General features: G+C 46.3%; 1 protein-coding gene across 2 annotated transcripts in view; it reads right to left on the reverse strand.

Moving 5' to 3' along the window:
* Positions 1-908: 908 nt before the first annotated feature.
* LOC133964648 (teashirt homolog 1-like) overlaps positions 909-27,629 on the reverse strand; it is a 37,204-nt gene continuing 10,483 nt past the window's right edge. For both annotated transcript variants that reach the window (XM_062398851.1, XM_062398850.1), the window contains exon 3: positions 909-5,732. In XM_062398851.1, coding sequence (XP_062254835.1) covers positions 2,197-5,732 — 3,536 coding nt within the window. In that variant the 3' untranslated portion in view covers positions 909-2,196. The remainder of the gene's footprint in view (positions 5,733-27,629) is intronic.

A 27,629-nucleotide genomic window follows, 5' to 3' on the forward strand; every position in this document is an offset into this window, starting at 1 on the left:
TTCAAATAACCACACGCTGGCTGTGGATTCAGCAAGTAACATTGTACATACTGACAACACTGAAGTGACACTTCATCCGGATTTTTTTAATATATACAGACAAACCTGTGTTAAAAGTATGTAATTTACTGTACACATATGATGAATTAAGCAGCCAACATCTGGCCAATGTTGACAAACTGTATCTGAAATACCAAATTTATATTTAATTATAGCCAGCACATTAATTTTATATAACTTATAGCATCCCTAAGAAAAGTATCAAACAAAAATATAAATGTAGAGCCCAACGATTTGCAGTGTGTTTTCTCTTGCAGCTGATGAGATAGATCGAAAGCTTGCTGCTTGTGTATCATCTGAATAGTTCTGTGAATTATTGGTTGGTTCAGTGTGGCCAGTCAGGAGGCTATATCAAGCAGAACAGACACCCATCTGATTTTGTTCCAAGAAGACAGGCAAAAGCACACTGCCATCATTAATACAGTATAACACTGATTCTTTCAGAACTGGCCCTCCGAAGGCCAGTCACAAGCCTAGCATGGGTTTCTCACAGTACAATAGACACCCTCACAGGCTTATCATCCCCGTCATCTTCATCATTAGAATCATCGGCAGTATGATGTGGCTCAGTCATCAGTTACAAGTATGACACCAGTGACTTTTTTCTTTTTCTCTTAAAACTTTGCAAACATAAAAGCAGGTCTGTTGCAAAAGATGTAAAAATAGTGACACAAGGATTTTTTTTTTCCTAGTCTCACCTCTGCAATGATAAGTGCAGCCGAAGGGAAGAGAACAGAAACCCTCCAGCAGAGATTGGGGATTTGATAAGGGTGTGATTGCTTTAAGTTTTTATAGACGTTGAATTCGGTGCACCACCATGACAAATGAACACACAACCAAAAATGTACGACTGTTAACAACTGCTTTGGGGTTTATTTTACAATTGAGAAAGAAATGAAACAAACTAATCGGTGCTAAAAAGTTTTTTTTTCTTTACAATATTGTTGATAAAACATTGAAATGTATAGTCATTGTGCATCGCTTATTTATTTTCCACACCATTTCATGCATCAAATTGGATGCAAGTATAATTAAAATCATTTCTGTAAACCAAGCCAAAGAAGCTAAATTTGTATTTTTCTTTAGAAAAGGACATTTGTAGCTCTACAGCATATATCTATATACACCATCTGTTTTTATTTTTTTTATCATTTTTGTATATAAAATGACGATATAAAAGTTAGAGAATGCACACACCTTAAGATACAAAGAATGTTGAGCAGTTTCAAATGGTAAGATATGTTTTATGGAGTACTGACAGTTCACTGCTAATCATTAACATGTAACAGACTTTCCTCTTTACAGTTGAATAAAGCGACACAATTTAGAAAGAGAAAGTTGTAACAAACCATACAACTGGAAAATTGCTATAAGGTGATATTTCACAACAAGGAAAAGTGTTTTCAGCAAACTTGCATACTGACGGCCATTAATTTTCACTGATTGACTCATAACCAAAAAAGCAGCATTTACGTTTTTCCAAATGTTCACTTGGTCTTTTTTTTCTAATACATTGGCAGGTTTATGAGCAGGCCATTCATCATCAAAAACACTGCAGTGACAGGAACCAAAGAAACGAGAGAGGGGGGAAATGATAATCCTTGATCTTTTAAAAATCAATCTGGTTTTGACAAATGCAAGATATTTCAAAACATGTTCTCTTTACAAATTCAACTGTCTAAGGTGCTACTTCAGTCTTTCAGGGTAGTCTTTCATTCTTTTGGTGTATACATTTAATTTTCATCTTCTTCATATCAAGTAATATACAGTTTTCTCTTCCACCAATTCTCTCCACTCACAACTTTAACCATTGAAGCAGTAGTTGTATTTTTGCCATGAAAAGATTAAAATCTTGTGTTTAACCTTGATTCACTCAAATACATGCACAGATCAGACAAATAGCATATAAATATATTACAAAATAAGTGTAAAAAAAAAGCTTGGCAAAACAAAAATCAACATGAAAAGACATGGTCCAGTCAGGCAGTTATCACAACGAAAAAACAATAAGACCGATTTTTTTTCTGGCGGCTCAGTTTGGCCCAGTGCAGCAACTGTGAACAATGTCATTTTAGTGCAATGAAATTCTAGTCAGTTACACAGCTGTCAGTCTCTACCGTCAGCACGAGACTCCGCTTAAACCTTCTCCATCTTGTCTAGCTTCTCCAGTTTCTCCAAAGCCGTGACAAACACCAGGTGGTCCTCTGGAGACTTGCCGTGGGTCTTGCTGAGGTGCAGTTTGACTGCGTGTTTGCTGACGAATGTCCGATTGCAAAGTCTGCACTGGTACACAGAGCCTATGTCGTCCTCTGGCGTGGTCAATGCTGACAGGGGGCTGCCGAATGTCATTTTGTCTGTGATCACCTTTGAGGCAGCCTGCTGCTCCCGTAGGTGCTCAGTTGACAGCTTGGACAGGTCCTTCATGCTGAAGCCCAGGTGAAACTCCAGGTGGCTGATGTAGGAGGAGGGAGTCCTGAACTGGGAGGCACAGTCACCACAGAGAAACACAGGCTGGCATGAGTCCATGTTCTTGAGAAACTTGGTGCCCCCAGTCCGTCTCAGCTGGTACTTGACATTAGCTAGCCAGTGGGATATGGTGGTCATGGAGAGGCCAGTGAACTTACAGATGTGGACCCTTTCCTGAGGGCCTAAGTCAGTCATGGCGTAGCGGCCCTCTTGTGTCTCCCTCAGGCTGGAGGCAAACTGGGCCTGGAGGATGAGAAGGTGCTGGGGATTCCAATTGGACTGCCGCCCTTTCCTCTTCTGCACCGGAGAGAGGTCTTCTAGGGCGTCTTCAAATGCACTGCCATCAGCATCGGACTTCTCCGAAATGGACGAGGGAGTGGAAGATTTGGGCGTCAGTCTGCCGGTGAGGTTCTTTACCATATCAGAGATGTCCATTAGAGCATTCTCTCTGTGAGGTGAGGAGACTGAGTCAGGGAGGGAAATGAGGGGTTTGTTACCGTTTATGCTATTGTTGGTCAAGAGCACATTGGTACTATTGTTATTATTGTTGTTGGAGTTTGTGGCAGACTTATTTTTACTCAGGTCTATGGGTTGGTCACAGTTATCATACAATTGATAGTGGTTGGTGGGCTCAGCTTGCTTGCCCTGAGGAGTGGGGTTGAAAGCTGGCTTTTCCATCATGCTATTGCTGATTTTGTAAAGCATAGATAGTGGATCAGCAGCTGGGCTTACTGTTTTGGAGGCCTTGCCCAGGTGTGTGTTCATGATTGACTGGAGTGCGCTGAGAGGGTTGATGAAAGGAATTTCTGGCGAGTGATCAGTGATGATGCCAAGACTGTTGCCGTTAGTTACTGGGGACTGACAAGCCTCTGAGCCATTCTTTGAATGGTTGTTGTGGCCATCTACTGGGCTCTCTTTGGGCTCCCTCTTGCAAATGAGCTCAGAGTCCACACTGCCTGGGCTTCTACTTCGCATACCAGAGGGTTTACCTACAGAAAGGTCATTTGGAGATATTAATTGCTCTCTTTGCTCTCTCAGTGCAGGAGAGGGGGATTTTACTAACGATGAGGGTCGGCATCGTTCCAGGCTCACCATCTTCTCCTCCTTTTCTTTCTTCACAGTGGCAGCTTTCCCTGTCACTTTCTCCACAAGCTCCTCCATGGCAGTGACATTGCTCCTGAGGGGGGTCGGGGAGGAAGGGCTCCGAGGCGAGTGGATGACTGAGTTGGGGTCACCCACCAGGCCACGTAACCCACTGTTATACATTGGCTGCCTGTGGACGCTCTGTACAGTTGGTGGCAGGACAGTAGTTGAGCTTTTCATTGCACCTTGCAGCTGGTAGGCCGCATGAATGCTAGGGTAGCCACCCCATGTGGGTGTCCCTGTCTGGGCCTTACTGATGGCACTGGATACTGTGTTCTCAAGTGATTTAAGAATATCTAAACCCCCCTTGGGGGTTTCCTCAAGATCTTCCTCTCTAAGATATTTATATGATGTGCCGTCATTCTCAGATTTTTCACCTGAGTCGTCTTTTTCCTCCTTAATTTTTTTCACCAATGGCTCACTACCATCAACATTTTCATCCTCACCTCCTTCCCTCTTTTCCTCTGAGGCTGAGGAGAGCGCAGGGGAGACAGGCTGTGACTTTACAATACTGGGAACAGGGAGTCTGGTTGTGGTCGGTGGCAATGGGATAGACTGAAACTTTTCTTCCACTACTGGATCAAAGAATAGCTGTTTGCCCTTCTTAGATGCAGAGTTTGTGACCTTCAAAAAGTGACCTGTGACCATCATATGGGCAGTCAGCTGTTGCAGTGTATCATGGGAGCTCCCACACTCCATGCATTTGAGGATCTGGGCTTTACGAGCCTCAAACTGCCATGTGTAGCTCGCACCATTCTGGTAGCCATAGCGGTTGTTTGGCGTAACGTAAGGGTTTGGTGCGGCTTTTGTGTCTTTGCCACCATCCCCAAGGGATATGCTGCCACCACCGATACCAGCATGGAGAGAGTCTGGGGAGCATGGCGAAACTATAGCATCTTGGAGAGCTCGTTTTTTAGCTGAACTGGGCAGCAGTTTAGTGGCCAAGGCTGGCACTGGTTCTTTGAGAGGCACTTTCTGGTAATGCTTGGTCTTGATCATATGAACACTGAGATCTTGCAGAGACTCAAATGAGTGGCCACAATACATGCACTTCAGCACCTTCTGAGCATCCTCTTTCCCTTCCATCTCCATCAGAGAGCGCTTGCGTGGTTTGGACCAGCGCTTTCCCTGATCCTCCTCTTTGTCCTTGTTATCATCTCGATAATGGCCCGTCTCATTCATGTGAACTGTCAAACCTACCAGAGTGTCATAGGCACCGCTGCAGTCTTTGCAGCGAAACTTGCTTGCCCCAGTGAAAACAGAACCATACAGCTTGTTGTTCTGCCGGTAGAGCTGCACCGTGCTGAAGAGGCTGGGCTCTGGTAGAAGGTGGTATGGGTTCTGCTGAAAAGTTTTGGCAAGTGCTGCCTGGTGCCAGTCATAGCCTACACCACCACCGTTACTGGCTGCAGCACTGCTGACCCCACTGCTGCTGGTTGCACTGTGGCTGCCAACAGAGCTAGCTGCTGTGCCGTTAGTATTGGCACTTGCGCTGCCTGTGTGGTTAACATTGGAGCTGGAGCTCCTACCGTTGTGGTGACCGCTAACAATGTTGACCGCACTACTTTTGTTTATGGTTGGGGTTGTAGAGACAGAGGCAGTAGAGGCTGGCTCCGGAGAGGTGAGGGCACTGTTGACGCTGCCTGCCGCAGCAGGCTTAGATTTCATGATATCCATTGTGATGCTGGACCAGGAGGCATCTGAGATGAGGTTTGCATAGACGGCTTTCATCTGTGCCAGGCTATCCTGGAAAGAGAGGCCGTTGTTGGGGCGAAAGGGTAAAGCTGTGCCTTCCCTCTCCTGACCGTCTGTTGAAGAGGTGCTCTTGAAGTCTGTAAGTCGGTCACTGGCATCACTGAGTGGAGACCCATACCCGGCATCAGGGTTAGTGCCATTGCTGAGTGGAGAGTCTCTGTAGCTCGGCGGCTGGCCTCCATCCACATCTTCCTCTTCCTCGTTGCACAGGAACTCATTGTCCTGGCCATCTAACGAGAGGCCGTCATCCTGCAGGTGCTCTTCCTCATCTTGTGGGGCTGCCTTAAACTCGTCCCCGGGCACGTACGCTGGAGCACAGAGGGAAAGAAGACAAAAAGAGGAGAAAGGAAGGGAGAGAGAAAAAAAGAGGTCAGCTCAGTAAAATTAAAAATTTACAGCACACTAACAGGACCACTGTCAAAATAACATGGAGTGAATACTCAGTGATAGGAAATGTAAGATTTTATTCTCATCCAGTGAGTGTGTGTGTGTGTGTCTGTATGCATGGATGCATGAGTTAGTGTGTATTTTACACACATGTGGCTCTGAAAGCCAGTGGTGAAAAAAGCCTCCAAGGGAAAAATAAATCACTGAGCTTCTGACAGTTGTCCTTTTCCTTCCCAACTCCCTATTCCTCCACACATGCCTCATGTTCCCCAGGAAATGACTGGCTGTTTGGCCTTGTTAGCCAGCTGCATGCTTACATGTTCAACTCCCCCTTTCTCCCTCTTTTTTTTTTCTTCCCCGAGCTTTATTGCCTCTCACTCATCCAGTCCATGAAATTCAGTTTCTCACATGTTCATGTTATGTAACTGATTGAGCAGGGGAAGAAACAAAATGCTACCCTGGAGATAACACATCCATTTCTAACCCACTCCGAAAAACAAAAGGTTCATTTTCATTTCGGCTTAAAAGCAGGAACTAGTAATACAATAGTGCTAAGATCGAGAATACTAGAGTGACTGTTGAAGAAAGGACTCCCGGACAGACAGTTTATGCATCTGCACAATCTACTACTGTTCTGTGATCCAAAATGGCAAACCCAATGCTTAACAAAGTGACAGAAGAAAGGGCACACGTGATGACAATTTAGGGTGTGGGGAAAGGGATCTAAGGAAGGCTCAGATGTAACAGGTTTACCAGTAAATTACATGAAGACATACAGTATAAGAGAGAAGGCTAGACTGAGTGTGTGTGTGTGTGTGTGTGTAATTGTATGCTGGGGAGTATCAGTAAGTAGGATAGACAGGAGGTGGTTAAGGGGAGAACAAGTGAATGAAAAGGAAAACGTGGAGGAGAAAGAAAAAGTGAGCAGGAGCTGGTGGGTTTGGTGGGCGGGCAGAGGGGCTGTAAGAGAAAATGGAAAAAAGGAGAGAGGGAGAGAGAGAGACAGAGGGTGAGGGAGGCAGGGAGACAGGAAAGACGGCCCCCTAGCTTCTTCCTTTATCTCCTTCCTGCATGGTGAGATGTGTGTCCTAGATGCCAGTATCAGTCTCTCCTGATGAAACAGATGTGCTGTCAGCTTCAAACGGCACGCTAACCTGTCATATCATAATCTAAGTGGACATAATACCTGATATATATACACTGGCACCATTTACTGCTGCCTGAGAGGAGATGGGTGGGGGGAGGTGAGCAGCTGCACCATCAACTGTGACTGTGTGTGTGTGTGTGTGTGTGTGTGTGTGTGTGTGTGTGTGTGCCTAAGTAAGTGCCTGTTTGCGAACGAGTGTTTGCCCGCATGCTCACCTCCCCTATGTGTGTACCTTTTGCACTCTGCTCAGCTCATACATGTTTGCTCGTACAGTGCAAAGCCGAACCCTTCGACCATAATATTGCCTATAAGTCTTGAGTTTGCTGTGCGCTACTGATACACTCCTCGCCAAATGAGCAACATACTCCCCTAACGCCTGACAGGATTTCAGTGAAATGAGAGCACTACAGGAGAACCTGGCTGCGCTTCAATCCCACTGACAGACTGAGACCGAGACAGTTTCTAAAACTCCTGAAAATCCCTAACACAGCAGATTAGCATTATGTGCTGTACTCTCTACAACACATCTGCAGAGTGTCTTCTGTTACACTGCCTTCCCCCTCGCTAGCCCGCTTCCGGAACAGGAGACTATCAATATACGTATCAGCCGTTTAATATACAAAGCATCCTGCAGAACGGCTATCCAATCACTAACAGTGCAAACATACAGTAGGAATTACCTATGTGAGTCACTGCAGCCAAAAGGTAGCTAAACCCCAATAGCTGGTGGTGCTTAATACATAAACACACACACACACAACCACACACACACGCACGCACACACACACAAAGACAGCAGGAATGAGAAGCAGCAGATCAGAAATATCCCTGGGTGAGTGACAAAACACAGACTGCAGCAGGGAGGGGCTTCGAGCGATGAACAGGTCGCCAGGGAACCCTTTGACGATCCCTGTCAATCAATGCCTGTCCTGCCATGTTGTCATGGAAACAACAAAGAGGGAGATATCAAAAGCACACAGACAAAAGACTGGCAGACACAGACATCTGTAAAAATCACAGGCAGCAAGTGGATGCTTTTGCAAACCATAGATGCACAATACTAGTGACAAACGTGGCTAACGTTAGTCTGATATATAAATGATCTCGCCATCTGTTTTGAGATGCTGCTTTCATTCGGACAGGATGTTCAAATCTGGAGCGTTAGGACGTTAAAAATCTTAAGAATTGCATATCAACACTATCTGTCTTTCAGTGCAACTTGAAGATGTGTGATTCTGACTGGCGATCAGATTAAGCTCCTTCTCCTGCCCTGGATGCACATATGCGGCGCAACACCAGCAGCAAGGGGCAGGCTCGAGAAGGAGTAGGGCTGGCGCGCCGTCCCTGGCGGTTTGGTTTGCCGAGTGGGTGATGGCTGTGAGCAGGGCCATCTGCACGGGCGCCAAAGCGCCTGTCACTTTTGCTCGGGGACGTGCTGCCATCAAGGAGACAGGCGGCAGCGTGGCCAGGATAGCACTGCAGACTCACTGTCAGAAGCAGCAGTGATCAAACCCGCACCAGCCACGCCAGATCACCGACTACATGAAGCAAGGAAGCAGGAATTAGCATCCAAGTGCATCCCTGATCTCCCAATACCCACACATACGGTTAATATGCCATTAATAAAAAGGAACATAAAACACGTGGAGGGTTTGAAGTAGCCCCTTTGGATGTTATCAAGAGTCCTTTTAAAAATTCATAATGCAAATTGATTTGACATAGACACCTATCCTGCTGTAAAGCAGGCGTTATCAAAGGTTTTCATGTCTACCAAATATACTTTGGGCGACAGACCCTTATTTGATTTAATATAAGAGCTTTTAAAAAGCTCAAATGTGTCTTGTTCTCCTCCATTTCACTTATTATTATAATAATTCAAATGAGAGTTTTAAAGTAAAGTACAGATGAAACACCCTTGATTCTGATCTGTACTTAAAGATTAGAGAATGCTGCATGTGTTACCAGCGTTTTTGCAATCGCAATCTGTGACCGGGTTGGCTCCCATAACACTGGTTCTCAGAGAGCAGACAGAGCTGAGAGGGTGCAGTCCTGCTGTGCAGAACAGACAGACAGTTTTCTGATGAAAAGACTGTGGTAAACGCCCTGTGTCCCGCCTCGGCACAAAGCTGGGCCTCATAATGGGACAACGTGATCGACCTATGAGCACAGATCATCTCTAAAACATTCTCCCTCACACACGGCTTGACACTGTGTATGACTTGATTTTTGTAAATGATACCAAACGAAATACAACCAGCGGACACGCCAGCCCTTTGGCAGGGAGTACAGCAGAAACATATCACTCCTTTTCAAAACTTTGCTATCTTTCTCTGCCCTACCCCTTTTTTTGCCTTCTCCCTTTTCTTTGCTGAGAGTCTGCTGGTTGTTAAATCAATAAAACTCTCTGTCAGGCTCACAGAGCTTCACCATTTGGCCGCTGTCAAAGCCAAACAAACCAGATAAGAAAGGCAGAAAGGCGATGAAATGAGAGAGAGAGAGGGGAAAGAAGGGGATGAGACCAGTCAGCTTCCCCTCACAGACACCTCCACCACCAGCCCCATTTCTCCAACACCCCTCCTTCTATTTATTTACACACATTTCTTTATTTATTTGATGTGAGTTTGGGAAGAGGGGCAATCACGGCAGTCATTTGCGGCACTAATGTCCAATCACAGGCCCCTTCACTCATGTGATTTAGGCAGTGCAGGAGAGGGTTCGCGGCGGAGAATGGCGGGGGGGTGGTGGCGGTTCGGGATTGGGGATGCAGAGGCCGTTTAGGCCGGCCTCTAATAGGAAACTGGCAGTCTTATTCCTTCCCCAGATTCTGTTTGTCACCCTGCTCTCCATTACGTGCCTCTCAACCCTGATGGCTTTGGACAGGAGCTGATCAAAAAGCCATCGCTTGACCTACACACTGTGGCAGAACGAGACTCACGCCCTGCACGGGGAGAGGGGAGAGAGATGAGATACAGGAGGAGGGGGGAGGCAGAGGAGGCGTGTATGTCAGCGAATGTGCAGAGGGGAGAAAGTGCGGCGGGGAAGAGGGAGGATGGAAGAGGAAGGAGGGGGGTGATAGCTCTCGGACCGGGACAAGAGGGCTGTAAATAAAATGACATTATTATTTCCTCTGTCCCGTCATGTAGAAAAGCCAATTATGGTAATGCTGCTGCCGGCGTGTCAGAGGGAATGCTGGGATGTGCTTCCCGTGAAGCGGCTAACATGAGAGCAATGCCCTGATCAGGAACACAGGCCTCAGTTTGACAAGCGACTGTACAGATAGGGAGGAGAAGAGAGAAAGAGGAGGAGGAACAAGAGAGAGGAAGAGACACGGAGCTAACAACAAAGCTGTATGTGGGCTTTGTTTTCTCAAAGGATAAATATTAAGCTATGTGGAAGAGTAAAGATTTTTCTTTAAACTCATGCAGCCGACAAAAGTCTGAAAAGGGGGAAAGTCATATTTTAGTACATTTAAGTTGTTGAAAAATCAACGAGCAACAAAACACATATTCATGAGGAATCTCCTCGCACAGGATCTAATGAAGGGCAATGACATGGAAATGATTGAGAAGCTGGAACATAAAAGAAGCTATCACCTGAAAAGTTCAGGAGTTCATGAATCATACTCTGTCACACCTCAAAATCTGACGAGATGAATTATGCAGAGAGGACGGTGAATGAGCCGGATATTGAGGGTGAAGGCGATCATTTTCTTTGGAAACGAATTCGTTCTCATCTCATCTCAGGCTTCTCCCAAGTATTCCGCTCTTAAAATTCCTCCATTGCATGATAGGGGGGCTCTCCTTAAAATAATTCGTCAGCTACCTTCCTACTTTCACTCCCCTCCATCAAAACCTCTTTCTCCTTCTCTCCCACCCTCCTCCTCCTCCTCCTCATCTCCAGCCCGGCTCACATGCCCACATGGGCCCCTCCCAAGCGGAATAATGGGAGCATAAGGCCTAGGCAGCACCTACAGGGCCTTAAATAACTGCTGCAGCATTCCAGCTCGCTGTACCAATTTATCTCTCGCCCCCCCCTCTCCACCCCATTTCAAAACACTTCAAGTCTGAGTTGAGCGGAGCAGACGGCCGCGGATGGGACACGTTGTTCTTCAGACATATAGCTACATAATGGACTGACGTAGAAAGCAGTGTGGATGTGATTAAGGGCTGCGCAAACGGGACTAAGTGTTGAAATTTTGTGTTATTGGCAGATTTTCAGCGAGTCAACCACCAGGCTTCCCGGTGATGGCTGGCACTGTCGGCTCCATGTAAACACTCTCAGTCTGGTTGAGATACAGTAGCCCAGTGGTATTATGTAAAGTCACGGCGCTGATCTTCTCGGGAGCAGTTTGTAGTGGGTTTGGCCTTGCTAGCAGCAGAGCATGTTGGATTATCTGTCATCTTCGCCTTTCCAACACTTTGGTCCATATCCTGACAATTCCTGGCCAGATTAAGATGGAAGAAAAGACTGTTCTCTCACCAGAGAGGTTCAGGTTGAGGGTTGTTGGCAAGTGGATTTATGATTTAAGATATCCACTGAACTCTGGATAATCTCCTGACATTCTACGGAGGGGCTGTATTTAAGAACAGAAATAGCCAAGTCAGAAGCCCCGGACTTTCTCCCAGGTTTCTCCAGCCAACCCCCAACTTAAAACTCTGGGTATAGAAATGCTGTACACATAGAAGACACAGACAAAGATGTAAATTTAGGAAGTCAATGACATTATAGAGCTTTTAGTAATAAGGGCAGATGCCGCTGTCAATGTGCTGTAAACACATGTGCTACCCCTGAAAGGCACCCTCTGACATTTGTGATTTTGTGAACACATCTGACCGGAGAATTGTGAAGACAGTCTCCGGAGCTCATGCCTTAAAAATAGCTTTGAGGAATATATTGATCAGTTTCTTGCCACAATTTACTTGCATCAGCTGAATATCTAAACATGTGAGGCATCCATCTAATTGGATTATTGTTCTGTTAAGCAAGGTTGGTGTCAAAGGTCGGACAGGTGTCCAGTGCTAAGCTTGCAGAGGTCATGCTCTCATGTAAATATGTCAATATGTCCCACAGACATCCTTCTGTCTGACCTGTAGGGATTGATATATGGATTGATGGGGGGGTTATGTGAATGTTTTTGTGTAAATGATTGTGTAAGAGCAGGGGGAAAATCCAAAAGGAATGTTGAGGGTTAAGACCATAACCCCTTTTCCACTGGTTGAAAATTCCACCGACACCCAGTAACATCTTGCGTTTGTCTGCTATGGAGTGGATTCAATCGGCCTTCACTCCCGGGTCAACTGATTCTGCAGTGGACACGGGTTTTAATCAGTTCCAGCTCCGATCCGCAGTGACGGGTGAATGCGTTAGTTTGGCCAGACAGCGAGGTGTGAGAGCGCCGCAGTTTACCGTTCATACGAGAAGCCGAACCTGACATCTAAAACCAGTGTGGTTATACACAGGTTTTGAAGTTAAAGAAGTAGTTTTAAGGGTTTGTGTTACATTTAGATTTAGGTTACATTGAGGGTTAGGGTTGAGGTCAGGCATTTAGTCATGGTGGTTAGGGCTAGCATAAAGTTCCAGGGAATGCATTATTTTCATGGGTGTCCCCACAGAAATAGTGGAGAAAGTGTGTGAGTGTGTGTGTGTGTGTGTAGGTGTGTGTGTATGTGTGTGTGTGAGTGCGAGTTTGTGTGTGTGTCTGTGCATGTGCAAGTATGAGAGAGCGAGTGTGAAAGGTGCTGCTGTTTTATTTATAGAGCAAGCGCTTTTTATACCCAACTCAAAGATCAGTTCAGAGAAGCAGCTTGTGGGCCACAGCCAAGATCACTCTCCATTACTGTGCATGCACAAAACCAAAACTCACACACACTCAGCACACACACACACACACACAAACTTTCACTTTCTCTCTGGCTTATAAAGCTTCGGCTGTGAGCACTATCGTCTCTGCTTTTTACACATGCATGGGGTAACGACACAGAGAGACATTTACAGTATCCAGCCGTGTGTTAGCTGGCGAAGGGGCAGAGGGGGCAGGGGGTGGGAAGTGAAGTGAGGAGGGGAGGGGGTGAACCCACACTGACTGACTGAGTGTGTTTCATGGAGTACACCAGGCTTTAACATGCTGGGGGATCAATACAGTGAACCAGCGCCAATCGATTGCAATTCATCCGGCTTTTCTTTTTTCCTTTTTTTTTTTTAATTTCATCCTCACCCACTCAACACTTGTGCACCAAGCTGCTGCTGCTGCTGTCCTGCGAGGCAATACATACATAAATAAACAAGCACACATATGCATACACACTTGAACACACAAACACAATAAGACACACACCTGAGTGGCTGGAACGAGTGCAACCTCGCATGCGAACGCAGGGTTCAATAAACCCGTATGGAATTTATTTATTTTTATTGAGCATATCAGCCCATCCTGGTCCTCTCTGCATAACAAGGCCTGTATAATTAAACCATAAATTTCGGTGCGCTCCTTTAATTACCACAGACAATGTCAGGAGGCAGCAGAGTAAACAAATGGCTTTGAAGTGAGCAAGAAAAAAAAGAGAGTGCTTCAACACGGCAATGGAGAAGCTGTTCATTTTGGGGGGAATGTTGTTGCACTTGAAACGGATGAAATGTTCTAAAGAGTGTACGTGCATTGGGGAGTACAGTTTGGGTTTCCCCCCCCCCCCCCCAACTGCCTCGTCTACGAATGCTTTTGAGGGAGGCAGGTTTAGAGTGAGGAGAGCAATAATCGGGGTAAGTGTATCGCTGCGAGCATGACTATGTGCAAATATGTATATTTGGATCAGCTTGGCACACTTGCGACTACAAATAAAGTCTGTTAAGAAGTGTGTGTGTGTGTGTGTGTGCGTGTGCGTGTGTGTGTGTGTGTGTGTGTGTGTGTGCGTGTGTTTGCATTTGTTTGTTTTCCTGGAACACAGTGCAGAAGGTGTGCTTGTCTTTAATTTATTGGCAGCCAGAGGTTCTTGTCCCTCTTGACCATGATTGGTGATGACTACAAAATTGTGTCTTTCAGTATATATGTACTTGTGTAAGTGTGTGTGTGTGTGCTCTAGGTCAATGTCAATACACAGGCCTGCTTCCCAGCAGCTTAGCTAATTACACGAGAGCCCCGAAGGCCACTTAGAACAGGTTAGCTAATTAACAAACAGGCTGATTGCAGATTAATTGAGAGGTGTTTCTAATCTTCACCCCTAAACGCAATGACAAATGCTAAGTGGCGCTAATTAGGCCGGTATGGAACGCTGGGAGTGGAGGTTGTATTTACAGTTACCGCGTCTCTTATGGATGTGTGGCTAACATCCAGCTGCCGTTTACAGACCTGCCAACAGGTTGAGCACATAAAACTTCTAGTGAAACTACTGGGATGCAGAAAGGAGAGCTCCACAGTTCCGTCAGCTGCTCCACAGTGTGAACAGTACTGGTGTTTATTTCTCCAAAACATTTTCTAATTAGTTTGATAACTGTGAATTTGTCAGCATAATTTTTTAGAATTATTATTATCAATTTATTTTACTTCCCTGCTAAAGAAGATAAATAATTCTTTATTGGTTGTAATTTAAATTAGCTAATCATAATGTCGTAGTTGTTTACTTTCATGTTAATCTGATAATTAACAGGATTGCTTATTTACTGGATTTACAAGTATTGTGTCTTCTCAGTGTTGCTTCTTTTGCCGTTTGATCACATTGGCAGAAAAAAGAACTGATCATAATCTCCCGCTCCGTCTTTGGAATCTCCCATATGTTCACTAAACGCAGTGTTAAGACAACGACGGTTGCAGTTGACCTTTCAATGTGGGTGTGTCTGTGATGTGGGGGGGGGGGGTGTTCATGTTTGCTTGAACATGAATGGCGTGCTTAGATCATGTAACCTGAGACAGCGACAGCACAATGGGTTACAATGGATTACAACAGGGCAAATAAGCCCCCACAGCGGGGATCTGAACGAGCACCCATCTGTGGAACCCTCACCTGCCAATAGGAAATAGACACCCCCTGCCCCAACGCCCCAACACACACACACACACACTCAATCTTGCAATTTTCACAGGCACTAAAACTATTCCCCCAGGCCCGACTTCTTCCAACTTCCATCTGCCTGGATAAATGTATCATACAGCTAGCTCACACACACACACCTGTACCTTTTAAGCTGCCCACTCCTTCCAAACACACACACACACACACACACACACACACACACACACACACACACACACACACACACACACACACACACACACACACACACACACACACACACACACACACACACACACACACACACACACACACACACACACACACACACACACACACACACACACACACACACACACACACACACCCACACAAAGTCCACCTGGCCTCTTTCAACCTCTGACCCCACCCTCACCTGAGTCTCCCTCCTCCCCCTTAATCCTTCCCTCCATCTATCGGCTCCTTTTCTTCCTCCTTTCCTCCAACAGCACCTGCGCTTTTAAATCCCAACATCAGGATGGACCACTTCACACACACGCACACGCACACACACACACACACGCACACGCACATACACACACACACACACCTAACCCTACACATGCAATCTTCACATCTTCACCTAAATCCTGGGAAACACACAAACATACACTGAGTATGCACAAACACACACAGATTCACCGTCTCTGACATGACAACAGGCACCAGCTGCTTCCATCTCCTAGCAACGGCCAGCCTGATAGATGACCCAACTAAGGATAATTACCCCAAATCACCAGAGCTCACACACTACAGGAAGGAGAAGGGCAAGAGAGCTTGAGAAACACTGAGAAATACAGAGAGAGGGAGAGAAAGGGAACAGAAATAGAGGGCTGGGACTGGTCATGTGTGCATGAAGGCACCTTGATGAGCTCAAATTCTTCTGACTTTTAGGCACACACACACGTTCAATGATGACTGTATAAATTAGAACTGCTATGTATCAACGCACACGTCTATACAGTACACACAATTCATACACTGCTGGCACAAAATGAACCTATTGAACTCTGTGAGCGTATCTGCATACACACTAATTATCAGGTACACTTTGTTGTGTTAAGCACACACAAGCACACACACACACACACACACACACACACACACACACACACACACACACACACACACACACACACACACACACACACACACACACACACACACACACACACACACACACACACACACACACACACACACACACACACACACACACACACACACACACACACACACACACACACACACACACACACACACACACACACACACACATTGGCAGCATTGTCGCTGTAATCTGAAACCACAGGGCCCCGACTCAGTGGCGCTTGTCTGTCACAGATTCACCTCTTTTACACAGAGGCGCCAATCAAAGGCCAGACGGTGGTTTAGTGTGGGTCTGAACACTAATTTGTGTGGCAGGTGAAGTGTTGTACTACTGGAATAAACTCAAAACTGCTGCTTGTGACTCCTGACAAATTATTATTGATTTTCAGTCAGAGTAATAAATCTGGAATTGTATGTGTTAAATAATATTCTGAACCTGAACATTTCTCTGTGTTACTTTATTTCTTACTTTACCTCCATAGACCTTCATGTAATATTTGTAGTTCCCATTGACCGTTATTAAAATACTTTTACATGCATCCGACACAGAATTCTAAATTTAGCAACATGACAAACTACCTCCAGAAGTTTTAAATGATTTCGCTCAGAACAAAGTTAAGTCCTAATTATCAACACATCTTTGATATGGACACACAGATGCTCCATTTACTTCCCGTTCATTTTTTGCTCTCCGAAGACAAGCAATCTGTCCCTCTCTTCCTGTCTTCCCTCGCTCCCCCCCCCCCTCCCGCCTCACTCGCTCCCTCCCTGTGCGAGTCCTGGCTGCTGCCGACATTTGATCTGGCTGCCTTGTGATAGATTGACAGGTAATGAGGAGGTTGAAGGGGCGTTGGAGACAGGAGCAGGTGTTCAGCACAGTCTTTTTGGCCAGCGCTAAGCTGCCATGTCCTTCACTGGTGCACCACACCACTCCGCTTCCCTGCTCTCTCACTCATTCTTTCCTTCCGTCTTTCCTCCCTTCTTTCCACCAACCCCTCCGCCCCCCCCCCCCTTTCTCTTCCTGAGAGAAGAGGACTATGCAATCCATCACGCAGTGACACGGTTGGACATAGACTGTCTTTATATGGGAAAAACACACGGGCCGTGGAAATAAATAGAGAAGTGAACATCAAGTCCCATGCTGGCAGCAGTAAACTAGGCCTCGGACTGATCAGTCAAACTGAGGAGAGGAGAGGAGGAGACTGATTTGGAGCATCATGTAAAGAGGAGACCGATACAGGCTTCTAAGAGTATGATACTGGGGCTGTTACGACTTTTCGCATGCTAAAAAGATTTCACTGCTGTGTGTTTTCCCTCTTGGTCTATTACTGTGAGGTTAGACAATAAAATGTCTTTTATTATGTAACTCCAAAAGTCTGGTGGAAACCAAACTTATGACGTTACTTGAGATTTAGCAGCTCTACAATGCACTGCAGAATCTGCAAACTCGAGGTGGTGAGTAAATCCTCCCACACCTCACTGAGCCACCAGCCACCTGAAATAAAAAATGACTAACACATTCATATTCACCTGCTGTAGTCAGGCAGAATGTCGGCCTACATCGTATCAGAGGTGGACAGACTCGTCCGTCCAAAATCCAGCATGGAGACAATATAAGTGTACACCATACTTATCTGACAATACAGCTATTTGAGTAACTTTACACTCTGACCTGTTACAGTCCTGTCCTTACTGCCAAGCACTGCTGTGCATCATACCTCGTGAGGCAAGGAGGAGGAAAGAGCAGAGACGAGCCAGTTTCCCTGATGGTTGTGGAGGGGTGGGCATGACACAAGCAAGAACACATTCAATATTGATGCGAATCAGGAATTGGGTGAAGTTTGGTTTATTTTCACTTTCTTTAACATTGAGATTTTTGCAACATTTCCGTTGATTTGATCTTGATAAGTGTGTTGAAACTGGTGACGATCCAAAGTCAAAATAAAGCCTGGCTCTGGGGATTTTACCCTCACCTGCAAGCATAGCTTAGGTTCAAATAACAAGATGAAAAGATAGAAAAAAATCGATCAACAACAGCCAGACATTGCTGTATTCTAGTTGATGGATCAAGTGAGCTCCATTCAAACTTCCTTTGTCCAACTACTGTGTGTTACTTGGTCGTGGCACAAAGCAGAAACTAACAACTCCACTAAGGCCTCTTCTGTAGCTTTGAAACACCTGAAATCCAGTAAGAGTGTATCTTGTACAGTCGACGGAGGAGCCAGCGGACAAAGACAGTGGGGGGGGGGAAAAAGGCTTGAGCCTATAAATCCACCCCTCCAGTTTACTACCCAACATTAAAGGACATGTCACCCTCCTAAATCAGCGGGCCGAGAGGAGACAGCAGGGCTAAAACAGGGAGCATTTGCATGTTCCCTCAAACATTCCTGGGAGGTGAACAAACCCCTCGACCACCTTCCCCCCAGTTATATCAACATCATTCTTCAAACAAATTTCAGATTACACACTACGTGATGGCTGCCACGATGGACCCCTCTGACGCAAAGTGAGGGTTTGGATACAAAAGAAACTTCTGAGTCCTGTTATCTGTTTTTTTTTTTTTTTTTCCATCAGCGGTCCTACAAATGGTTTTAAACGCTGAAATCCAGCACTTGGTCAGACGTCTGCCGGGCTCTCTTACTTATTCATAGCTACAAATACGGCTTCACCTGGACAGTCTTACAGACGGTTTAATTATTTAAAATAACACTAGATAAGAGTTTGTAGAATTAAAGAAGAAGCTACCAAGCTTAAAATTAGCCTTTCGCAATTGTCACCCTACTCAAAGAGAACCTGTTTTCTGTAAAAAAAAAAAAAAGAAAATGTCACTAACGCGCAATCACATTCAAACATGCTCGCCTGTCAGTTTATAACTCTCCTACTGTCACACACACACACACACACACACACACACACACACACACACACACACACACACACACACACACACACACACACACACACACACACACACACAATACCACACACACACAGACCAGGCGTCGTCCAATACACAAATAGACACCCACATATACACACTTTTTAAGCCCTCGCCTGGCATCAGCTGTCACCTAACCTGTCTCGGAGAACTAAGCAGAGACAGACGCTGTCAACTTAGAGTGCCTCAAATGCCCACATCCAGCCAGGCTGAGGAAAAATCAAGCCTGTCTCCCAGTATAATTTGCGCTAATCCTTCATGGGAGATAGTAAAGTCTATGGCATATCTGCCTAATAGCATCAGTCACCGGCAGGTTCTAATCTCATATTTAGACCCATTTCCATCACGGCCTGACGACAAAAGCACCAGCACAAAGTGTGATTACCTTCTTTTTTTCGTGCATTTCTGCATGACTTGACTCCTGATAATGGCGGTGGTGGTGGTGGTGGTGGTGGGGGGGGGGGTTTAAAAACAGGAAAAAACTTGGAGGCAGTCATTTCCAACGACTACAGAAGACAGGTGGACAGGGAGGAGGAAAAAGGAGTAAAGTAAGTGGCAAAGTGTATCAGGAGAGAAAAGTGGAGGTAAAGAGAGTGAAAACCTCTCAGTCAGGAGCCTGCACACACACTCACACACACACACACACACACTCACTCACACCTACATTTACATATCCTCATGCACACCTTACACACTCCCCTACACACACTCCTTTTCAATGCGTTTACAACCTGTGGTGTTTGTCCTGCTCTGCCGGCTGCTTTACCACGTGCATTTCAATGCCGACTGGAGTGCATCCCTCTCTTTCAGACAGCGCCATAAAAGACGACACACACACAATGAGGGCTCTTTTCAGCCGAGTGGGGCTGCCTGGGGGTAGGGAAGCACCTCCAGAACCACCACAGCACTTCAACTCTCGGGGGCGCACAATGAGGTGCTAAGCCCTTGATGAATAATAAGAGATTATTCATAAAGATGACAAACAGAACAGAAACAAACTATACAAAGTGTCAGGATGAAAAGTCCCTTTAGTTGCAGCTTTCCCTCCGCAGAGTGCATGTAAGTGTTTGTGTGTGTGTGTGTCTGTCTCTCAGAGAGTGACCTGGCGAAAGGAGGGAGACAAAAAGAAGGGGAGGTAGCACGAGGTTCTTAATGAAGCCGTAAATCAGAGTCCGGTGAGAACGGACTCTGAAGGAGGATCACATCACTGGAGATCAATGTAGACAGCTTTACACACACACATACAAACACACACACACACACACACACACACGAATGAGAATAAAGACAGGAAACAGGCAGACGCCAACACATGCCAGCAATCCCAAGTGAAGCCGACTTAAGGAGCTAAAAGCGCTTTACAGTACATGAGCATAAACATATACACCTTCATTCACACACACACACACACAAGTGGCGCACACTCTCCCACCCATGGGCTCAGTGAGTCCCACCTCCTTGTTCAATCCCGCTCGTCTGAATAATATCAGCCGTGATGAATGGCGCCATAACTCTGATATCCACAATCAATCTCTGCTTTAAAGACACATCCATCTTCTGTAATGCTGATGGTGGGGAGAGGGGGAAGGAGGCGGCAGCAGCGGCGGGGAGCTTGCCTGACCTCCCTGTGGATGGGTATTTGGGGGGGGGGGGGAGCGTGTTCTAGGGTGCTGATGGAAGAAAGAAGGGGAGTTGGGAAGAGGGTGGGTGGGGAGGGGGGCACTGAGTGATGTCTGTCAGCTCACATCTGGCTGCAAAAATAAATGAGGCTTATGAAGACAAATGAACCGGGGACCGTCTTCCCTCTGACCCTGACACTCGTTCGCAGAGACGCAGCCAAAGAGGCACGGAGCGGACCGAGTGAGGAGGCGAGGGGACAAACACCGAGCAGGGGGAGACTGGAGAGACACACGACATTCAGCAATGTCATCATGATTCAAGGATAGGGCCGAGTTTTTCATCTCAAAGTCCCATCTCTCGATCTGCATACAAACACATGTTGGTGTCGTCGACATAAGCCGAGTCATCCATAGGTGCCAGAAGGTTCTTCAGGACTGCAGCAGAGCGGGGTTCCTGTCGCGCTGTAGATAACCTTGGCCGCGCACGGCAATCAATTAACAGCTCGCACTGCCGGTGACCCCTTTCTCGGCAAGAAAACGGGAAAGTATCAAAATGGCCACCGCCGGAAAACTACAATTCAAGCCCTGAACCCACACCTACGGCTTTGTGTACAGAGGCTAGAGTGGGGTGGGGGGATGGAGGGGGGGAGAGTATTTAGTGGGCTGAGGGTGGGGGGTTGGAGGGGGTGAAGAGTGAACTATCCATGACCTGTTGGAAAGGTCGCCCCTCGGTGACACCGCCGCTGAATATTCTTCTTAATGATGTACCACATCTTTTAACCCCCGCAGACAAAGCAAGGAAACATAATACTGTCAGGAGGGCACCCCCCCCCCACCACCACCACCACCACCAGCACCCCCGCCACACATCTTCTCCGCCTCACCCACGCTCTCTCCCCCTCTGTCTGCTCGCCACTTCGTGCAGCCCCGTGTCGGATTTTTTAATTATTTAACAGAGAATTTCACCCAGAATTTTTGCAGCTGTTCCTCAGGCAGTCTGATCTTTGTGGAGCCCTGGCTAGAAGTACAAATGTACTGTCTGTGGCCTGTTGTTGGCAAAAGTAAGAAAGTGGGCACAGTTTTCAAAATACATCCGAATTAATAGGTATCTGGAATGTAATATAATCAATTTCCATCAATGAATATGGCCCTGTTTGAAATAGAAATAATTTAAATTAAAAAAAAATTTTTTTTATTTAATGCATTAAATAAAAAAAAACTGGTCAGTAAATTTAAACATTGGTCTAGAATTATGTGATTTATTTCAGTGTACCCACCTGATATAATTTTATATTGATATGACTTGAGCTTTGCTTATTACTTGGACACAAGAGCATGTTCTATAAAATAATACTTCGCACAAATATGGCGACTAAAAAAAACTCTAAGCAAGAGGCCGATTACAGCGTTAAAACTCTGCCCCTGCCTCACGTCTACTCTGTCTGTGGTGGAGGGAGGGAGGGAGGGAGGGAGGGAGGGAGGGAGGGAGGGAGGGAGGGGCGCCCAGGTGAGATAGTTTATTGATTCTGGAAGTGGCTGGGATAGAGTTAACCCTAGCAGGGGCTTGATGATGGGGGTGAGTGGGGGTTTGGGATGAAAGGTGAGCCGATGATGGATGAGAGGAAGCTGGAAATGGAGTGCACGCGGTGAGGTAAGACATCGACACAAAAAGTTGCAGATAGGCACGCCACGACTGGACTGACACTGCTCGCCATGCTAGCTGACAGATAGGTTACAACAGGCGCTCCTATGTACAAGCTGTTCCGCGACGTAATGTGTTCTTAAACGGGCCCCGAGCGTTCAGTGCTGTGACCCGGCAGACCTCTGACAAGGGCCCGAGAGCTGTAATCTCTCTGTCGAACAACTTTTCAGTAGCAGGTACGGAAAGAGTGTGTGTGTGTGTGTGTGTAAGTGTTTCAAGCCCAAAAGGAGTTGAATAAAAATGATAGAAAAATAAGTAGAGTATGATATGAGGGTAGTGCTAAAAGTACAATTGTACAAGTACAATAATACAAATCTGAAAAGTGTGACAGCCGTTATCCAGATCAGGAGCAGCCTGGAGTTCAACACACACGCACACACACACACACACACACACACACACAGGAGGCACACCTACATTCCACAAAATGTCAGTTTATTCATCCAAGAGACAAGGTGTGACTTTAAATATGTTTCAACACCAAAACTTTGGGGTCTGAAGTATAATCATTATCAGCGTTGGGCGATAATGCTATGAATGACTGTAATAAATGTCTGTGTAGGCTGCTGAGGTATGAGCTCGCAGGGAAACGTTGGTTTTAAATGTTCTTTTAATGTGATTTATTTCTTCAAAGTTGGAGTGACTTTGGCTTTAAGGTAAAGCAACCGCCTGTACTCACTGGGGTTTTTTGGCACCATTGCAAAGTGAGCGGGGAGGGTGGTGGAGGTGGCCGGGGCTGAGGAGGAAGGGGGGTGCAGGGAGAAAACGAGGAGGAGAGTGAACGGCGGGGGCGGGCTGAAGGAGAAGAGATGAGTGAGGGAGGGAGGGAGCGAGGGAAGGAGGGAGGGTTGAGCGTTGGAATGAACTCTCTCAGGCTTTGTGGTGCACGTTTCCCAAGGCCCCCGCCTGGCCCCTTTGATAAATGACACATGTCATTCTGTCAGCTTGTGACACTGCAGCTGGGAGGCCCTGTGATGTATGGCTCTGCTGAAAAAGGAAATCAACTTTTTTCCCCTCTCTCTCTCTCTCTCTCGCTCTCTCTCTCTCTCTCCCTCCCTCCCTCTCTCTGTTTCTGTCTCCCTCTCTCTTCCCTTCGTCTTAACTCCTTCCCTCGGCCCGGGCTGAGTGCATGGACTTTTTATATGAGGATTTAGGTTTCCCCTGGTCCAGTAAGCCACCCACCCACCCACATTACCTACGCAGCTAACCTACAGCGATAGACAGGCACGTTCTCCGGCACACACACACACACACACACACGGTGACGTAGCTATTATGACCGGGTACAAAGCTGTAACCCGAGGAAAAGGGGGCAACGCCACATCGGAGGTGGATCCAGGATTTATGGCCAAGAGCCGAGGAAGTAAACAAAAGTATGCACTTTTTAGTAGGCAAGTGGGGAGGGGGGCAGGTGGAGAGTTTGTGGGGGGTGGGGGGTAAGATTCCGGTTGGGCAGGATGGCTGGTGTCTCCCACTGGGTCATCTGTCATCCATGTGTCTGACTGGAGGACGAGCACACACAGCTCTGGAAACGTTGCACATACACACACACTCCCACAGGAACTGGGATGAACTAAGAAAAGTATGCCACACAAACACACACACACACACAAACACACACACAGTTACGGAGGCACGTACAGTACAGATGCAAGCAGATAAATATCACACTCGAAAAGAGATTTCAGAACAAATAGCCACACTATCAATCTTCAAACGATGAAAACAAAGACCCAATGAGATTTTATTTCAGAGGGCAAATGAGTCTAGCCAATGAGCTGCTCCCATGAGGCCTGCCCTAACCCTCCCTTCCTGGCAGATTAGCCTATCACGGCATCCCATTGACCCCTCCATTCCATGCGCCGCCCACGCAATGGGTGAGCCAGCATAAAGAAGACCAATCTCTCTCTCTCTTTTTTTTTCTTGTATACACACTTTCTTACTCTCTCTCTCCCTGTCTAATCATATCCTGGTTCTCACTCTTCCTCACTCTACCCCTCCCTCCCTCTCTCTCTCTCTCTCTCTCTCCCTCTCTCTCTTTACACCCATCCTCTGTCTCGTTTCTCTCTCAAACGGCTGACCTGTTATCAGCGCTCTGGAGATTTAACAGCAAAGATAAATAAATAAATAAAAGAGCCCAGCGTGAGTCAGGCGTGACGAGGGGACGTTTCCCAGTGTCGCCTCTCAATCTTCATGAAATCTCTTAGACACACATAAAATTCAGCCACCGCAACAAGACAAACACACACTGATTTTAAAATCAAGCAAACGTCTGAGATCTCATCACTCGGCCACACTCGGCCCGGTCAGATACAGTCGTGGGGAGGTGGCGGTTTGGCGTGTTGGTGTGAAACTACAGGAGAGAGGGAACGGGATTGAGGCCATTCAGCGGGACTGCATACACACTAATGAGTAAGAGTTCACCATGTGTTGCTATGGGGACCAGGGCTACTTTGACTAAAGGAGAGCAAAAGAGCAAGAGACACAGAGAGACACAGGGACAAGAGAAAGAAGAAAACAGCGTGTGAAGGGAGGAGAAGTTGGTGAGGATCCAAGAGACACAGGAGGATGAGAAAGAGGAGGGTCAGACATATTGCAAATTTGTCGTTTATTGAAATAATGACTGTTAGTCTGATATGATGGATATATTCAGTCTCATGTTTACCGTCACACTTTCCTTAGGGAAGCTCTTTTAACCATATTTAATAGCAATGCCGCACTTTGATTGGATTAAACAACAAATATTTTTAGTGTTATTATTATTATCGTTGCAATTATTCCTGGCTTATTGGCTTAGAGCATTTGCGTCGCATGCATTCTGGTTGAAACACAACATATTTTGGAATTTTTAGGTGGCATGCAAATTGTCCAATAAGCACCGTGCAGCATTATAAATATCAGCTATCTGCACCTTACAGCACCCAAAACACTGAGGCTCGCTGCGAAGGGACTCGTATCTGTTTGAACCTAAATGGAATGTGGAGTTTCGCAGAGGAACATTGAGAAACAGAGCCAGAGAGAGAGGGAGAGAAAGACAAGAAACAAAAACATGTAGAGGAGTGCAGCGAGCGGCCAGACTGCGGCCACCTGGGGGTCACGAACTGCCTACGACCCTGTCAGATGTGCACTCTGGCCAGGATGGGGAGGGGGGGGTGCATGAGTTAGTGAGTGTGTATGTGTGTGTGTGTGGTGGGGGGGGGCATCATTAGGGTTGAGTGATGAGTGGTGGCCATGTTTGACGACTGCAGGGGTAGAGCTCCGCTGCAGGACTGACACACACTGCACTTAAAAATGCCAGGAGGCCTTCACAATGCCGTCAACTGCACCAGTGCAACTGTGTGTGTGTGTGTGTGTGTGTGTGTGTGTGTGTGTGTCTGTGTGTGTGTGTGTGTGTGTGTGTGTGTGTGTGTGTGTGTGTGAGTTGTTAGAGGACGGGTGTAAAACCACCAGTGGTATGAGCCCCCCTGTTAACAAGCTGTCTCTGTGACCCGCAGGATATTGCTATACACATGTAGACAACAAACACATTGAAAAGACACGGTGAAAGAACATTCCTACCACTAATGTCCATCCACATGGATAGTGTGGCCACTGTAGCCATTTTGTTTTTGTTTAGTCTCCTTTTAGCCCCGAGGTTTGGTTTGAGTGGTCTGATTTTTTCTTTTAATCACAGCTGGAGGAGAGGAAGAAGGAGGCATGAGGAAACGAAGGAAGTGATATGACAAGGGGGGCAGTGTGTGGAGCCAGGATCCTGGGAGTGTGTTGTTGCATGTGTGTGTGTGTGTAAGAAGGCAGCACTGTCGGACTCCAAGGTCAGCCGATAAACACCACATTCACGAGTGGAGACGGGAGGTAGGTGGAGAACCTGTAACCTCCCGTTTCCAAAGATTCCTCCGATTCCAGCAAAGCATTCGCTCCAATTAATCACTGGGACTGGTTACACCATGGTAATACCAAAAACAATCTCCATGATCACACGCACAAACAAAATTTCAAATTGCTATCATCCATCTCACCTGCCGTTAAAAGCGGGGGGGGGGGGTGAACCAGTCATTGGCCTCCCTCTCTCTCTCTCTCTGACTCTCTCTCTCTTCGCTTTAACGGCCTGGCCACTGAGATGACGGTGAAAAATTAACAGCGGACAACTAAACAAGTGAAGGCACCAGGGCGAGGGGATCAATGCGCGGCATCCGCGGCAGGAGCAGCTATGTAAAACACTTGCCTTAAGTCAGCCGCATCCGGTTAATATTTAATCCCTCCATCCATCTCCACAAAGAGCATTTTCCCTTTTGCTTTAGCTGCCGTTTACTTTGATTACACACAACCGTTTGCAATGGAGGGGCAAAGCAGGAATGATAAGAGAGCATGGTGGGTGATTTGCATGGGGATGGAAAATATTCTCAGGTTTGATAATCGCTCAGAGCAGTATAGCGCCAGTGTGAGACAGAAGAGAGGGGGGGAAGGCCTGAAGAAAGAACGCAATAAAATGGGATAGAGGGAGAGAGAGAGAGACAGAGTGAGAGAGAGAGAGCTTAGGTTTGTGATGAGGACAGGGAGAAAAAAAACATGCCGAGTGAATCTCCGGAAAAAAACTAACCGAATTACACTCCGAAGGGTTGCCTTATTTAAAACAAGAGATATGCAAATAAAGCAGGAGTAGCGAAATAACACTGATATTATCTTGAACGCTTATCTTCCGTGGCAAATGATTTTCGAGGGAGGAAATCCAAAACTGTAACTCCCAAGTGAACATGCAAATCCATCTGTGTATTCCTGGGGAGCTTTCCGCACTCGCTCTTATGTTGCTTTTTCACTTTGCCATTTTTACGCTTCTTCCTTCCACTGACTGAAGCTTCTCATGTTTATTCTGCGCCGGCACTGAAATGTGCATTTATTACAGGAGCCAAGTAATAACCACAGTGTCAACAGTGTGGCACATGAGCATATAATGACTTCAAAATTCGGTCGGAGCATGTGCATGTAAGGCAAAGGTATATGGTGTATTATTAGATATAAAAGGTATGTGGCACTACATCTAAGTAAATACTCACACACACAAACATATATTTCGAGCAATGCTTTTTACACTTTTACAATATAAAGGACATTGAAGTATATACACTACTTCAACAATTTAAGCCCCTAACAATTGAGGAAAATATTGTTCTTTTTTTTTTGCCTAAAGCCAGAAGCATGTCCGCCTCAGAATGTGTTTATCATCCTGCAGGTTTACTGGAGAGGAGCCTCGGAGATGGGCAAT

This window comes from Platichthys flesus, chromosome 11 (assembly GCF_949316205.1).
Source record: "Platichthys flesus chromosome 11, fPlaFle2.1, whole genome shotgun sequence".
Lineage (NCBI taxonomy): Eukaryota > Metazoa > Chordata > Actinopteri > Pleuronectiformes > Pleuronectidae > Platichthys > Platichthys flesus.